Below are 12,184 nucleotides of genomic sequence, written 5' to 3'. Positions count from 1 at the left end.
GTGAATCAACAGACTGTCTGCCTGTGCTTTGTTTAGCCCCAAAAAGGTTATATCTAACACACCCCTTGTACCGGCCCAGGCCGCCATTATTTTCCAGCACTGCCTTAACCCTCTTGGGCATGGAGTTCACCAGAGCTTCACAGGTTGCCACTGGAGTCCTCTTCCACTCCTCCATGATGACATCACAGAGCTGGTGGATGTTAGAGACCTTGCGCTCCTCCACCTTCTGTTTGAGGATCCCCCACAGATGCTCAATAGGGTTTAGGTCTGGAGACATGCTTGGCCATCACCTTTACCCTCAGCTTCTTTACCAAGGCAGTGGTCATCTTGGAGGTGTTGAGAGGAGAAAAACAAGCGCTCTGAGAAATGAAACTTACAGGGGTCTAAGGAAATACTGAAGGATGATGGAACACGGATACAATTAATGCCCATAAACAGTAAAAAGATATTCAAGTCCATAATATGGGATCCCAAAGAGTCACTGTGCTATGAGGAGTGATGCATGTGAACTGAAAAAAGGGCTGGCTCCAAGACACAGGGAAGTCAATTCTGTGGATGGGAACAAATAGAAGAACACACAGAGCGCCTCTAAGTGCAGTATTTATTGATGGACAATGAAAGCACAGAATGTAGCAACTCACATAGGAAGTTGGGTATCAACGGCTTGTAATGGCTCCGGAGGTCCGTGGAGGAAGGCTGTAAGGTCCAGGTGTCCCGGAAAGATGGATGTAGGCAGCTGATGATATGGAACCGGTAGACAGAAACGACCGGTCTGGTGTCTTCTGGGTACAGCTGATGTCCGGAGACTAGGTTGGAACGCAGCGTACTCCACGTGACGTCACCTGGTCCAACCTGGTCCCCGGACATCAGCTGTACCCGGAAGACGCCAGACCGGTCATTTCTGTCTACCGGTTCCATATCATCAGCTGCCTACATCCATCTTTCCAGGACGCCTGGACCTTACAGCCTTCCTCCACGGACCACCAGACAATGACAGTGAGCGGTATGTACAGGAGAGGAGTGTGGAGGATATGACATTGGACAGTATATACATGAGAGGAGTGTGGAGGATATGACCGTGAGCGGTATGTACAGGAGAGGAGTGTGGAGGATATGACAGTGGGCGGTGTGTGCAGGAGAGGAGTGTGGAGGGTATGACAGTGAGCGGTATGTACAGGAGAGGAGTGTGGAGGGTATGACAGTGGGCGGTATGTACAGGAGAGGAGTGTGGAGGGTATGACAGTGGGCGGTATGTACAGGAGAGGAGTGTGGAGGATATGACAGTGAGCAGTATGTACAGGAGAGGAGTGTGGAGGGTATGACAGTGGGCGGTATGTACAGGAGAGGAGTGTGGAGGGTATGACAGTGAGCGGTATGTACAGGAGAGGAGTATGGAGGGTATGACAGTGAGCGGTATGTACAGGAGAGGAGTGTGGAGGGTATGACAGTGAGAGGTATGTACAGGAGAGGAGTGTGGAGGATATGACAGTGGGCGGTATGTACAGGAGAGGAGTGGGGAGGGTATGACAGTGGGCGGTATGTACAGGAGAGGAGTGTGGAGAGTATGACAGTGAGTGGTATGTACAGGAGAGGAGTGTGGAGGGTATGACAGTGGGCGGTATGTACAGGAGAGGAGTGTGGAGAGTATGACAGTGAGTGGTATGTACAGGAGAGGAGTGTGGAAGGTATGACAGTGAGCGGTATGTACAGGAGAGGAGTGTGGAAGGTATGACAGTGAGCGGTATGTACAGGAGAGGAGTGTGGAAGGTATGACAGTGAGCGGTATGTACAGGAGAGGAGTGTGGAGGATATGACAGTGAGCGGTATGTACAGGAGAGGAGTGTGGAAGGTATGACAGTGAGCGGTATGTACAGGAGAGGAGTGTGGAAGGTATGACAGTGAGCGGTATGTACAGGAGAGGAGTGTGGAGGGTATGACAGTGAGCGGTATGTACAGGAGAGGAGTGTGGAGGATATGACAGTGAGCGGTATGTACAGGAGAGGAGTGTGGAAGGTATGACAGTGAGCGGTATGTACAGGAGAGGAGTGTGGAGGGTATGACAGTGAGCGGTATGTACAGGAGAGGAGTGTGGAAGGTATGACAGTGAGCGGTATGTACAGGAGAGGAGTGTGGAAGGTATGACAGTGAGCGGTATGTACAGGAGAGGAGTGTGGAGGATATGACAGTGAGCGGTATGTACAGGAGAGGAGTGTGGAAGGTATGACAGTGAGCGGTATGTACAGGAGAGGAGTGTGGAGGATATGACAGTGAGCGGTATGTACAGGAGAGGAGTGTGGAGGGTATGACAGTGAGCGGTATGTACAGGAGAGGAGTGCGGAAGGTATGACAGTGAGCGGTATGTACAGGAGAGGAGTGTGGAGGATATGACAGTGAGCGGTATGTACACGAGAGGAGTGTGGAAGGTATGACAGTGAGCGGTATGTACAGGAGAGGAGTGTGGAAGGTATGACAGTGAGCGTTATGTACAGGAGAGGAGTGTGGAGGGTATGACAGTGAGCGGTATGTACAGGAGAGGAGTGTGGAGGATATGACAGTGAGCGGTATGTACAGGAGAGGAGTGTGGAAGGTATGACAGTGAGCGGTATGTACAGGAGAGGAGTGTGGAGGATATGACAGTGAGCGGTATGTACAGGAGAGGAGTGTGGAGGATATGACAGTGAGCGGTATGTACAGGAGAGGAGTGTGGAAGGTATGACAGTGAGCGGTATGTACAGGAGAGGAGTGTGGAGGATATGACAGTGAGCGGTATGTACAGGAGAGGAGTGTGGAGGGTATGACAGTGAGCGGTTTGTACAGGAGAGGAGTGTGGAGGGTATGACAGTGGGCAGTATGTACAGGAGAGGAGTGTGGAGGATATGACAGTGAGCGGTATGTACAGGAGAGGAGTGTGGAGGGTATGATAGTGAGCGGTATGTACAGGAGAGGAGTGTGGAAGGTATGACAGTGAGCGGTATGTACAGGAGAGGAGTGTGGAAGGTATGACAGTGAGCGGTATGTACAGGAGAGGAGTGTGGAGGGTATGATAGTGAGCGGTATGTACAGGAGAGGAGTGTGGAGGGTATGACAGTGAGCAGTATGTACAGGAGAGGAGTGTGGGGGGTATGACAGTGAGCGGTATGTACAGGAGAGGAGTGTGGAGGATATGACAGTGAGCGGTATGTACAGGAGAGGAGTGTGAAGGATATGACAGTGAGCGGTATGTACAGGAGAGGAGTGTGGAGGATATGACAGTGAGCGATATGTACAGGAGAGGAGTGTGGGGGGATATGACAGTGGTCGGTATGTACAGGAGAGGAGTGTGGAGGATATGACAGTGAGCGGTATGTACAGGAGAGGAGTGTGGAGGATATGACAGTGAGCGGTATGTACAGGAGAGGAGTGTGGAGGGTATGACAGTGGGCGGTATGTACAGGAGAGGAGTGTGGAGGATATGACAGTGGAATTGGGCCAAGGTAGAGGTTTCGCCCCCTGCTGGACGGTGATATATTACAGGATGGTCATTACATGGATGATGAGAAGAGCTGAAGAGGACAGAACGTCTCTGATCTGATATTGGTGTCACAATGATATTTTTTTCCTCAGTACAAATAACTTTATTTCTATTTTATAGGGGCTGTGAAGGTGACAATGAGGACCCCAGTTGTGTCATTACTGAGAGATGAGGATGTCACCATTCCCTGTGATATAAAAGATATAAATACTGCGAGAGTCCTTTCTGTAATATGGAAGAAGACATTAGAGAACGGCACTGAGTCCGATGTGTATGAATATATTGATGGAAAAGAGAAGTCATACAGACCGGGATCTTCTATGGAGCCGATGGAGATCCGGAATGGAAACGCTGCGCTCTCCATCCCCCGGGTCCAGTTCTCGGATGAGGGGGAATACACCTGTACAGTGATAAACACTCCGGATTTTGCTGAAGGTAGAGCTACTCTTGAGGTGTCAGGTAAGTGATGGTAATCTCTCCTTTCTTTTGGTTTTTCTCCAGGTTCTCCCATTGCCAGGACTCGCCTCAGCCTTCCCCACTGGGAATTGGAGGAGTTAATGATTCGAGAAATGATTGGGAAAATATTTTGCAGTATGGAGATCTGTGTATGAGAATTCGGATGCTTACTAACCCCTTACCATGGTCCAGTTGATGTTGGAATCTGCCATGTGATAGCTTTTGTATTGGAGTCTTTAGGCTGACCACACATATTACAATCTGTGCCTACAGCGAGTGTGGTCAGGCCCAAACTGCAAGTGAATTGCCACATGAACCAGTAGGGATCCTTCTATCACCCAGGGCTGACTAGGGCTTCACTAATCTGCCCATATACAGTCCACAGACTATGCAGAACTCTGTTTTCTGCAACATGTGTATCCAGTCCCGGGACAAGGGCGAACATACCAAACTGCACCCACCCCCAAGATGTATGAGCAATATGTGCCAGGAAAAATCCCCACCCCAATAATTTGAAACTAGACTGCATGCTCACCCCTAAGCATAAATTTGCCCTCCTCCTAGTACAAATCAACTGTCCTGCTGAAATCCCCCTCCCTGCACACATTTTTGCTCCTCATCACCAATCCCCCCCCCCACAAGACATCACCCCCAGCACCCCCTCCATATAACATGATACCACAGCACCCAAGGCAGCCGTCTCTCCCGCCCACCCCTTGACCTGTGTATATGAATGGTGGGTTATGAAGCCTTCACTCACCATTCCCCTGGTTGCTATAGAATCTTCTGCATGGTTACAGCAGCCCTCAAAAATTCCACTCGCCTGCTCGCATTTTGCGAGTGGAATTATGAGGATGGTGAGTAAGCAGTGATGGGATTTTTAATAAAACAATAAGGAAAGTCCATAACAGTTTCCCACACAGGGGTTCTTCTCCAGTAAATATATATCAAACTGAAAATGCTAGCCCACCTGGCTGTCTCTGCTCTTGGTGCTGGTCACACAGACCACAGATTCCTTTAGTGTGGATGACTTCACACTAATGCACACGGCTCCACACTGACGTACCCCGCTCTTCTGGCCCCAGGCGGTTTACTGTCTCCTACAGACACTCAGCCTTTGGCTGCCACATGCAGCCTCTCCGACTACTGGAGACCACCTGCCTGCCTTGGGTGGAGCCGTCTCCAACTGGGAGCCCTGAGGTCTTCCTAAATCTTCATTATAAGGGCTGTGTGCACCTGAGCGCCCCCTGCTGGTCATCAATAAAACATGGACACAGAGTTGGAGATTCCGTCCCTCCCAAGACACAATGAAATCTCCAAACTACAGAGCCCCATCCATGAATACCATAACCTGGAGAAAGCTGCAACAGCAGTCTTCTGCACTGCACATCTACGCTCTGTAGTCTTGCACAGAGCCAATGTGCACTCTGTGTCCTTTGTCGTGGTGAAAGTGGTCGTTTAAACAGAGTCCCCACCTGTCACAGTAGATAATTGTGGGTGGGGAGTTGTGGGTGGATAGTTGTGGGTGGGGAGTTGTGGGTGGATTGTTGTGGGTGGATTGTAGTAGATGGGGAGTTGTGGGTGGGGAGTTGTGAGTGGATAGTTGTGGGTGGGGAGTTGTGAGTGGATAGTTGGGGGTGGGTAGTTGTGGGTGGATTGTTGTGGGTGGGGAGTTGTGGGTGGATAGTTGTGGTGGGGAGTTGTGGGTGGATGGTTGTGGGTGGGGAGTTGTGGGTGTATAGTGGTGGATGGGGAGTTATGGGTGGACAGTTGAGTGGATTGTTATGGATGGGGAGTTGTGGGTGGGGAGTTGTAGGGGGATAGTTGTGGATAGGGAGTTGTGGGTGGATAGTTGTGGGTGGATAGTTGTGGGTGGGGAGTTGTGGGTGGATAGTTGTGGGTGGATAGTTTTGAGTGGATTGTTATGGATGGGGAGTTGTGGGTGGGGAGTTTTGGGTGGATAGTTGTGGGTGGATAGTTGTGGGTGGGGAGTTGTGGGTGGGTGAATAGTTGTGGGTGGGGAGTAGTGGGTGGATTGTTGTGGATGGGGAGTTGTGGGTGGGGAGTTGTAGGGGGATAGTGGTGGGTGGGGAGTTGGGAGTGGATAGTTGTGGATGGGGAGATGTGGGTGGGGAGTTGTGGATGGATAATTGTTGAGGGGGAGTAGTGGGTGGATTGTTGTGGATGGGGAGTTGTGGGTGGGGAGTTGTGGGTGAATAGTTGTGGGTGGGTGAATAGTTGTGGGTGGATTTTTATGGATGGGGAGTTGTAGGGGGATAGTTGTGGGTGGGGAGTTGTGAGTGGAGAGTTGTGGGTGGGAAGTTGTAGGGGGATAGTTGTGGGTGGGGAGTTGTAGGGGGATAGTTGTGGGTGGGGAGTTGTGAGTGGATAGTTGTGGATGGGGAGATGTGGGTGGGGAGTTGTGGATGGGGAGTTGTGGATGGATAATTGTTGAGGGGGAGTAGTGGGTGGATAATTGTGGATGGGGAGTTGTGAGTGGGGAGTTGTGGATGAATTGTTGTGGATGGGGAGTTGTGCGGGGGGCTCGTGGAACCCAGATTACCTTAGAGAGGTCAGGAAACTCCTTGTTCAGATTCCCCGGTCCCTCCTATGTGTAAGTCACCCTGTGTCTATTAGGGACACCTAAGAACCAAGAACCCCAGTCTGGTCTGCACTAATCAGACTCGCTGTACAACCACACCGGACTCAGCATTTGGTGTTACCCTGGTTATCTTGGGTTCTATATGTGTGGTTTGTGTGGAAAGAATCAAGGGCCTCTTTCACTTGGGACAATAATATTTATGAACAATATCCCTCAGGAAATATATGAAGATAAATTGGTTTGACCTTTTCAGGCTGCTTGTAGGAGTTTATCTCATAGACCATTGCTAGATAGTTTGAGGTGGGGTTTGTTATTGTTAAGTGCGTGTATCCCATTGTTATATTGTTTCTGTCTGCCTTGGAATCAACCTATTATGGGGGATGTTGTGGATAGGGAGTTGTGGGTGAATAGTTGTGGGTGGATAGTTGTGGGTGGATAGTTGTGGGTGGGGAGTTGTAGGGGTATAGTTGTTTAAGGTGGGGTGGGGTTTGTTATTGTTAAGTGCCTGTATCCCATTGTTCTATTGTTTCTGTCTGCCTTGGAATCAACCTATTATGGGATGTATATGTGTATGTGGATTGGCTGCTAGATGGGAAGGGGGGATTGTTCCAGAGTGTATATCTCTTTGTGCTGGTATCAGGCAAGGGAAGCTTATACGGCGGACATACTCTTCTTGAGTCCATTACGAGCTCCTTATGTGGGCTAGGTTCCCAATGAATCTCTCACCCTAAAATTCTAGAGCAAATCCTGAGTAGTATCCGAGATTACTGGGCAGTAAATGAGGGTTCTGCTTCTCCAGGTCTAGTGTTGGATGCTTTCGTGGCCCATATCGGAGGTCAATATATTTCCCTTATTTCAGTCAGAACGGGCATCCAATATTAAATTTACAGAAGAAGGTGGATGGGGGGGTTGAACTTTGTTTCCTCACATACCCCTGAGGATTTTAGAAAGTTTGATGTCTCTGAAGAGAGAATGACATCTTCATATGGCAGAGGTTATTAGACTAGATATACCTAATCTTAGACAGAAATGCTCCCTCTAGTGCTGGGGTGGTAGACTGGAGGGAGTGCGGTCATTGTAGAGTCCTCTTTGGATGTCATCTTCTCCACCTTTTAGCCGTTTTCTTTTTTCTTATGTCTTCTCCTGGAAGTTATGTACAGCAGTCTGATACTTCCTGAGGGTTCTATACTGCACAGTCTGTGGATATGATCTCTGTATTTTCTGCAGATTACAACAATAATGATTATTCTCTTACAGCTCCTCCATCGGCTGATGTGACACCGGCAGATCCAACCATCGAGGAGGGGGCGGAGAAGACAGTGATGTGTGACGTTCACTATTTCTATCCAAAAGATATTTCCATACGCTGGGTTCAACATCATAAGGGCTCTTCTGACTGTGAGACCCTAGACATCTGGACCTGTTCAAAGAACGTGCTTATAAATTCAGACTGGACGTACAATGTGACAAGTCTACTGACCCTGAACCCCAAGATAGAGGACAATGGGAACATCTATTCCTGTATTATCAGCCACCGATCTCTCCGGACTGAAGTGTCCAGGAATCTCACCATCACAGTCACAGGTCAGTAATATCTGGTATCTCATCATTAGTATTGTGGTGGAAGCACACAAGAGATTGAAGGCCAACAATGGAAGAACATGTTTCGTTTTAGATGGAGTTGGGAGGGAATAGAGCCCCTCATTTACCTACTGCCAGTATCACTGCTTCAATGTATGCCAGACCAAATAATAAAAAAAAAAAACTTACAGAACATAACTGCAATAACTTTACATTGCCAATTTTTGTTCATACCTTTAAAGTCTCTGCGAGGGCAGTAATTACTTTTTTGATCCACCAGAAAATAGATCTTCAAAGTGTTACTAAACCCACAACAGTAAAATCAGTCTGTAGTCATGCAGTAAAGCATGCTTGTTATACTCACTGTGGAGCCTAAGGGGTTAATCCTCTGCATTGTGTATACAGACTGTTTGATCCTGTCCTCCTCTGCTCCTCCATTTCTTTCACTGTCCCCTGATAAGTTCCTGATAGAACAGAACCTTTGGAGTCATCTGCATATGCTCAGTGTGGTGTGTATTGCTACAGAGCTTTTTTTTTTTCTTGGGAGGGTGCATGTGATCAGCACAGGGCCAATCAGCACCATCCACACAGAAGGTCAGGGGTCATGCAGCCTCACAGGACAGTCAGAGGAGAATGAAAACCCCTCCTACAAGCTTTAACTGGACACTGATAGAAGTCACAAGACTGCCATATACTGCTGATGAGAAAATGGAAAATTGTTACTTACTGTAATTTTCCTTTCCTGGCTCTGCGTCATGCCATCATACTACGGTCAACTCCGCCCCTCTGACCCCCATAGGACATCCCTGAAATAGCATAAAAGGCAGGCAGTACCTGGTGGAGGTGTTCTGTATGAGCTTGTGACGGACCAGGGAGGGTTTGTGCTGGCATGACGCAGAGCCAGGAAAGGAAAATTACGGTAAGTATTGGTAACAATTTTCCCATTTTCCTGGCTCTGCGTCATGCCATCATACTACGGAACTTAACTAGCCAAAACACAGGGTGGGAAGAATAAATTACAAACACCAGGTACTGCTGCAAGAACCAAATTTTAATATCTTGATAAAGCAGAAGACAATACTGAAGCTCCCATCTGAGCATACTGGGATGACATCACATCCAGCTTATCGCGTTTTATGCAGGTATTAGGAGATCTCCAACCTGCTGCCTTACAGACCACGTCTGCCCATACTTTGGACCAAGCTGCCCAGGAGGATGACACCGCTCTTATGGAATGTGTTCGGATCTCCTGAGGAGGGGGGAGGCCTTCCAGGGAGTAAGCTGTTTGGATTGCTTTAACTATCCCTGTCGAGAGGACTCTTGGAGGGCCGGCATACCCATCCTGGGACCATTTGGGAATACAAAAATGAGCATCTGTTTTCGGGAACAAGACCGTTCTGGGCAGCTATGTCTGTGGGAGAGACTTAATATCCAGATCATACCATCTAGGCTCCTCCAAGGCTGATTGAGAAGGTGAAAAGGCCGGGAGAACTGATTCCCAATTAAAATGAAATTCCGATGAGACTTTAGGAAGGACTTCGGAGAAGGTCGTAACACCACGCTGTCCTGAAGGAAGGTGCAGAACGGCTCTTTGTAGGAGAAGGCCACAGTGTCTGAGCCTCATCTGGCTGAGACCAAAACTCTCAAAAAAAACGTCTTTAATGTCAGGTACCATAAAGGACTGTCCGAATCTGGGGAAAAAAAGGGCTTTTTAGCAACCCTGTTAATACGAACGGTAAATCACACTTTGGAAAGAAAAGGACGAATAGGCAGGTATATCTTAATTGCCGCATGGAGAAATCCAACTACTAGAGACTCCTTTGACCATGAGGTATTGGTAAGGGCCGAAGGTGCTGAAATTTGTACTTTAACCATGTTGAAGCTTAGTCCAGAGTCGAGGCCATACTGCAGAAAATCCGATATATTCGCCACTGAGGGGAAACGGAAAGAAAATCCCTGTTGGACTGAGAAAGCCTCGAACCCCTGCCACACTCTATAATAAGTGGCCTTAGTAGATTATTTCCTGTATGACAGAATGGTGGACATTACTGAGTCAGAGAGATTCAGGTTCTGGAGCTTGCTCCTTTCAAATTCCATGCAGTCAAGGCCAGATGGGCCGATTTGGGGTGAGTGTGGCCGTTGCAGATGAGAAGGTCCCTGACCTGAGGGAGCCTTATTGGAGGACACCCCGCCAGACGGCCAAGAAGGGGAAACCGTGGCCTCCTCTGCCCGAATAGAGCTATCACAATAGCGGGTACTCCCTCCTCCATGATCTTCACCAATGATTTGCGGATCAGAGTAAATTGGTGGAAATAGGTAGACCTGCTTGAAGCCCCACTTCTGATAGAGAGCATCCTGGGCCAGAGCTTGAGGGCAAAAGAAGTGGGGAAAAAACTTGACAGTTGAAATGTGTTGCCATTAAGTCTATCTCGGGAACTCCCCATTGGGTGAAAATTCGACAAATATTTTGGATTTAGCATCCATCCTGTGTAGTTGGTGAAGTTCCTGCTCAACTGGTCTGCTAGGGTATTCTGAGGGCCCGGGAGACACGATGCTGAACAGTCCAGCGAGACCTCCGCAGTTACCTGGAGAAGTTGCAGACTTCTTGTCCCCCCTTGTTTCACTGCCGTCGTATTGTCTATTAGAAGTCTGACTCTCCTGCCTTGGATTACGGGCCGAAAAGTCTTCAGCGCCTCCCTGGCCGCTGTTCGTTCTAGGAGATTCGAGGAACATGGCAAACTCTGGTCCCACACTCCCTGCACTTTCAGTTGTAGGCAATGCGCCCCCCAACCCTGGAGACTGGACTCCGAAGTAATCGTGATCCAGTCTCCAGGGCTGACGGGCCCGCCCAGGGAGAGGTTGCTCCTCTTGGTCTACCACAGAAGGTTGTTGGAAACTAAGCGAGGAACCTGGAACCTCTGGCTGAGAGAACTGCGGCGCCACTGGCTTAGAAGGCAGAACTGAAACCTTCTCCTATGTCACTGTGCCCAAGGCACTGCTGGGATACAGGCCGTCAGGAGGCCTAAAAAAAAAAAAATAATCTCCAGACGAACCGTGATTTCCTTTGAGAACCTAATCCCCTCGGTCTCTGCACAGACTCGATCGATCTCCTCTCTTCACAGGAAAATCTTGTATTGGACGGTACTGAAACCCCTGCCCAGGTAGGTTAGGCATTGGTACGAACAAGTTGACTCTTCTGCACATTCACCATCCACCCAAATTCTGATTGGGTCCGCAAGACTTGATCCTGGTGGCCTACGAGAAAATCCCTGGAGTGAGCCAACACCAGGATATAGTCCACATAATGCTCAGGATCCCAGGCCCCAGAAAGATGGGCATGACCTTAACTAGCACTGAACAGCGATCTAGGAGTAAGTAGACTGAATTCAATTCTACTAAAACTTGACAAGATGAAAGCTCTTGAGAGTCCTGCAGGCTAAGGCATTAACTAGCAGCAGTGCTCCTACGTCGCTCTAAGCAGGATATCACTGAGGAAACGAATGCGCTAAGGATAGATAGTACCTCCAGAAGGGTTCTGGGGCGGGGGCTGTGACCAAAAACATACCCAGACCCAGAAGGATGGACATGACCTTCGCTTGCAATGAACAGCGATCCAGGACTTAAGTAGACTGAATTTGAATCTACTAAAAATTGACAAGATACTCCAAGATCTAGAGGGTCCTGCAGGCTAAAACGTTACTTAGCTGCAGCACCCCTATTTCGCTATCCGCAAGATATCACTTGAGGAAATAAATGCCATAAAGATTGATAATACGCTCAAGAGGATTCTGGGGAGAATGCCAACCAAAAAACATATCATGACCTAGGCCAAGTCATCGTCTGCTAGAAAACCTGAGAAGTGCTGGCAAACCCAGACTATAGGAATATGTAGACTAGCGTTTGCTAAGTCCAGAAAAGGGCACCAGCCTCCTTTCCTTACCACCAAAATAATGGTTTTCCAGGACTCTGTCATAAAGACAGGACCCTTCATAATACCTGCACCTGCTTAGTACTAAGATTAATCCAAAGGCCAC

The 12,184-nt window shown here is 48.6% G+C and overlaps 1 protein-coding gene across 1 annotated transcript in view; it reads left to right on the top strand.

The window, feature by feature from the left end:
- The window catches only part of LOC309543506 (uncharacterized protein), a 194,277-nt gene that overhangs the window by 31,829 nt on the left and 150,264 nt on the right, over positions 1 to 12,184 (top strand). The window contains exons 2-3 of the mRNA XM_082275981.1: positions 3,632 to 3,970; positions 7,827 to 8,153. Of these exons, the coding sequence (XP_082132107.1) occupies positions 3,632 to 3,970; positions 7,827 to 8,153 (666 nt within the window). The remainder of the gene's footprint in view (positions 1 to 3,631; positions 3,971 to 7,826; positions 8,154 to 12,184) is intronic.

Source organism: Pelophylax lessonae (genome assembly GCF_965119305.1).
Source record: "Pelophylax lessonae genome assembly, contig: HAP1_SCAFFOLD_146, whole genome shotgun sequence".
NCBI classification, from domain to species: Eukaryota; Metazoa; Chordata; class Amphibia; order Anura; family Ranidae; genus Pelophylax; species Pelophylax lessonae.
Note: the sequence above shows the minus strand (reverse complement) of the source record. Positions and strands in the feature narration are given on the sequence as shown.